Raw genomic sequence first — 4,214 nt, 5'->3', positions numbered from 1 at the left:
GAGCCCCTTCCTCCACCTTCAACGCGGGAAAGTTGCACATCTCTGACCATTTCTTCTTAATCACACCACTCCCTGACCATAATTCAGAAAGTCCTACCAGATCATGTCATCTTAAGGTCCTTAAGCTAATCACATCTGCAAAATTCCTTTTGCCATGTAAGGCAACGTAGTCACAGTTCCCAGGATTTGGAGATAGACATCTTGGGGACTATTATTCTGCCTGTCATCTCATCTCCTCTGATGTCACATTTTCTTCTGTGTGAAGTGTCATTCCAACCTAGTTGAGTGATCCTGCCTCTCTTCCTCTATTTATCCCCTTACTCCAACCTGGAATGTTTTTCCTGTTAACTTCAGATTATCTCAAACTATTTAATGTCTTTCCAAACTAAATCTTCCCATAAAATTATTCCCAACCACTTCAGCTCACAATGATCCTGCCTTTTTCTATCATCCTGTGGTAAGTTTTGCCTTGAACCGAGCAAATGGTACTTTGAGATGTCAGTTGTTTTTTAATTCTTACTTCTGGTTCTGCAACTTTACTCTAGGTTCTGTTTCTGCATCTTTACTGTAAGCTCGCAAAAATGATAAGAGACATTAATGAGCACTTCTCATGGCGCATATGCCCTCATAAGCATGATGCATGTAATAATTCATGAAGTCTTCCAATGTCTCTGTGAGCAAAGTACTATTATTATCCCCATTTTACAGATGATGATATTGAGGCACAGAGAGGTAACAAAAAAGAAACTAAAAGAAGACAAACAAAACCAAACAAAACCCACTTGTCCAGATTGACAAGCTGTGCAGCTGGCATTGAACCTAGGCTCAGCGTCCAGAAAGCACAACACTTCACCAAGGCTGCTGCTCAGTATTTAACACGTCACTCTCTGTGGAGGCAAAGTGGGTCTGTTGCTGCAAGTAAATTCTCAAAGGGAAGAAAGCATTATTTTTTCAGGAATCCTCTGGTCGAGGAAAATCCTGGGACAAATGCCAATGAAATCACTTTAATTTTTTCCCTGAGGAATAAACTCTTGAAGTTTTAGTTCTTCAGAGACGTGGCTTTACATCATTTACAACTATCAGGTGCATGTGTCTCTCATTTTGTGCCGGACGTGTCAGTGTGTGGAATAAAGAGCATCTCTTTAGTCTCAGGCTCATCTGTATGAAAACCTATCACCTCTACCAAGTGCTTAGGATGCCATTTCTGTTGCAGAAGGTCAGAACCAAGAAGGAAATTCAATCTTCCAGACTGACATTCTGATCAAGACCAGAAATCCCTGGACTTTGCCATTTATCTTGAAGCAGTTAAAAGGAAAACATAAGATTTCTTTGAAGACGTAAGTATCTCTCATTTTGGATAAAAAGAAAATTTGAGATATGATGGAAAGACTTCAGTTGACTTAGACTTTTGTGAATGTGAACTCACTACCCAGGTACGCTAAAGAGTAGTCTTTGGTGTTCCATCCAGCTCCTCAGGACAGTAACCCACTGATTTTTTGAACTTTTAAATCTGAAATTGTTTATTTGAATTAATGATTGGTGGAAATTTTTTCATTGCCTTTAACTTTAATCTCGAATCCTCTATTTTTATTTCTCTGTGCCACTTCTCTCTTCAGGTTGGTCAAGAGTAAGTATACCTAATCTCTTGTTTAGAGAGCTGTCCTTTATTAACATAACAATGATTACCGTTTGTTATTGTATAATCATCTCCATGACAAATAACTCATTAGATTTTTTAGCCATTTTCCTTTCTAAACCTTTATAAAGGGAATGGATTAGTAAATGCATATATAAATGCTGTCTTTGTAATATCTACAAGTTATTATCCATTTCATCAAGAAAGGAACTGAAAGGGCTTCATCTCTGTTCTGGTTATCATACTCCAAATGTCTATTATTAGGATCTGAAATTTTCGTAATTTCTTATAATACCTAGGTGAGTATTATTATACTATCATAGAATAAAGATAAAATACAGACTAAATCTCATTTCAAACACCATTTTAGAACCCAAGAAATTTTAGATTTTGTAGTTGGACTCCTTTTTCAGTTCAGAGGGTACTGAATAGTGTCCCCACCCCACAAAAAATGAAGTATGAATTACTCTATTTTACATGGTATGTGTGCATAAATGGCAGAGACCAGTATATAAAATAAGTTCAAACACTCTAACTTTATTTTCATAACTGCCTCCTACACATATAAAAAAAACCTTGTAATTAGTTTAAAGAACTATTTTGTACATGCCAATTGAGTTTTAAAAAATAAAATGTGTTTTTTTATTTGTTATACAGGTTATAAATGAACAATGGGAGACAAAAATCAGACGACGGTGACTGAATTTCTGTTTTTGGGCCTCACAGATCATCTCCATCAGCAGATTGTCCTCTTTGTCATGCTTCTCTTTGTCTATCTTGTCACACTGGGAGGGAACTTGGGCATGATCACTCTCATACGGATCGATCCCAGACTCCACACACCCATGTACTTCTTTCTCAGCCACTTGTCCTTTGTAGACACTTGTTCCTCTTCTTCCATTGCCCCCAAGATGCTGTGTGACATCTTTGCAGAGAAAAGGGGCATCTCTTTCATGGCATGTGCTGCACAGTTCTGTTTTTTTGGCCTTTTTGAGGCGATGGAATGTTTCCTCCTGGCTTCCATGGCATATGACCGGTACATGGCCATCTGTAAGCCCTTGTTGTATACACTCATTATGTCCCAGAGGGTCTGTGTGCAGCTGGTGGTAGGGCCTTATGTCATGGCTCTTGTAAGCACCATGACTCACACAGTTCTCACTTTTGGCTTACCCTTCTGTGGTTCAAATATTATCAATCATTTCTTCTGTGATATTTCACCACTGCTTTCACTGGCATGTGCAGACACCTGGATCAATGAGTTAGTGCTTTTCATCTTGGCTGGAGGTGTTGTAATATTCAGTGGCCTAATAATCACGTACTCGTATGTTTGCATCGTGGTGGCCATCTTGAAAATCCGGAGTGCGGATGGGAGGCAGAAAGCTTTCTCCACGTGTTCCTCTCACCTGGCAGCCGTATTCATCCTATATGGGACTCTTTTCTTTATCTATGTTCGGCCTGGCTCAGCATCCTCATTAGATATCAATAAAGTAATTTCTCTATTTTACACTGTGGTCATCCCTATGGTGAACCCCCTCGTCTACAGCGTGAGGAACAAGGAGGTGAAAAATGCATTCAGGAGCAAGTTTGGAAGGAAAAACAATTTCTAAAAGGTAGATAAGAAGGCATTTTAATTTTGCTGCATCACGGATGCAATGATGTGATTCAACGTATGGTGAAAGAACACTGCACCGAGAATTAGAAATTCTCTTTAATTCCTGATTCTGCCAGTGACCAGGTCACTTGTATACTGGAAGTTCAGTTCATGTTGTTTTTTATTCAGTCTCCTCCTTGTGAAATGATGCAGCATACAAAAGAATTTACAGGTATAGTAAAGGCGTAAATATCATTTATGCCAGAAGAAAATCCAAGAGATGTTTTATATGTTCATATACAGGGGAAAACATTTTATTGCAGACCAGAAAAGCAAATATTTTAAGAAAAGATCAAGAGTTCTTTAATAAAAATTTTATATACCTTGTTAAATGTTGAATAGTGGAAAGTAAAAAAAAATATTTGTAAGAGAAGTGACTCACAATGAGTAATGTCCCAATAGAAGTGTTAGAACACACACACACACACACACACACATGCATGCATATGCAACGCAGTAGAGAAATGAAACACACACACACACACACACACACACATGCATATGCAACGCAGTAGAGAAATGAAGCAATGAATTGGTGAGTGATTGACACAACTAGAAATGCAAATGGCCAAAAATTAAGTGTATGTATACATATATACACACACATATATATATAACTGCTCAACTTTACAAATGGCTCAAGTAAATAAAATCAAAATGAGAAGACAGTGCTTCTTTTTTTATGTATCAGACTGGTAAAGATTAAAATGATCATGTGCAAGGCAGGTAAGGTTACCATTTGGATACAAACAGCACTTTTATACATAGCTACTGTAGCTACGTGTGAGCATGTACGTTTTCAGACAGTAATTTATATTTTGATGATTTCCGTTAAAATGTGCATACTCTTTGACCTAGCTATCTTACATTTGGAAATCTATGTCATAGAAATATAAATACCAGACACAAACATGCAGCAACTTTTGT

The 4,214-nt window shown here is 37.7% G+C and overlaps 1 protein-coding gene across 1 annotated transcript; it reads left to right on the top strand.

Moving 5' to 3' along the window:
• Positions 1-2,307: 2,307 nt before the first annotated feature.
• On the top strand, positions 2,308-3,243 carry LOC102889707 (olfactory receptor 5G3). Its single transcript, XM_015599063.1, has one exon. The coding sequence runs from the start codon at positions 2,308-2,310 to the stop codon at positions 3,241-3,243; it is 936 nt and encodes a 311-aa protein (XP_015454549.1).
• The last annotated feature ends 971 nt before the right edge of the window (positions 3,244-4,214 follow it).

Source organism: Pteropus alecto, unplaced genomic scaffold, assembly GCF_000325575.1.
Source record: "Pteropus alecto unplaced genomic scaffold, ASM32557v1 scaffold91, whole genome shotgun sequence".
Lineage (NCBI taxonomy): Eukaryota > Metazoa > Chordata > Mammalia > Chiroptera > Pteropodidae > Pteropus > Pteropus alecto.
The sequence above is the reverse complement of the archived record's forward strand: the minus strand, read 5'-3'. Positions and strand labels throughout refer to the sequence as shown.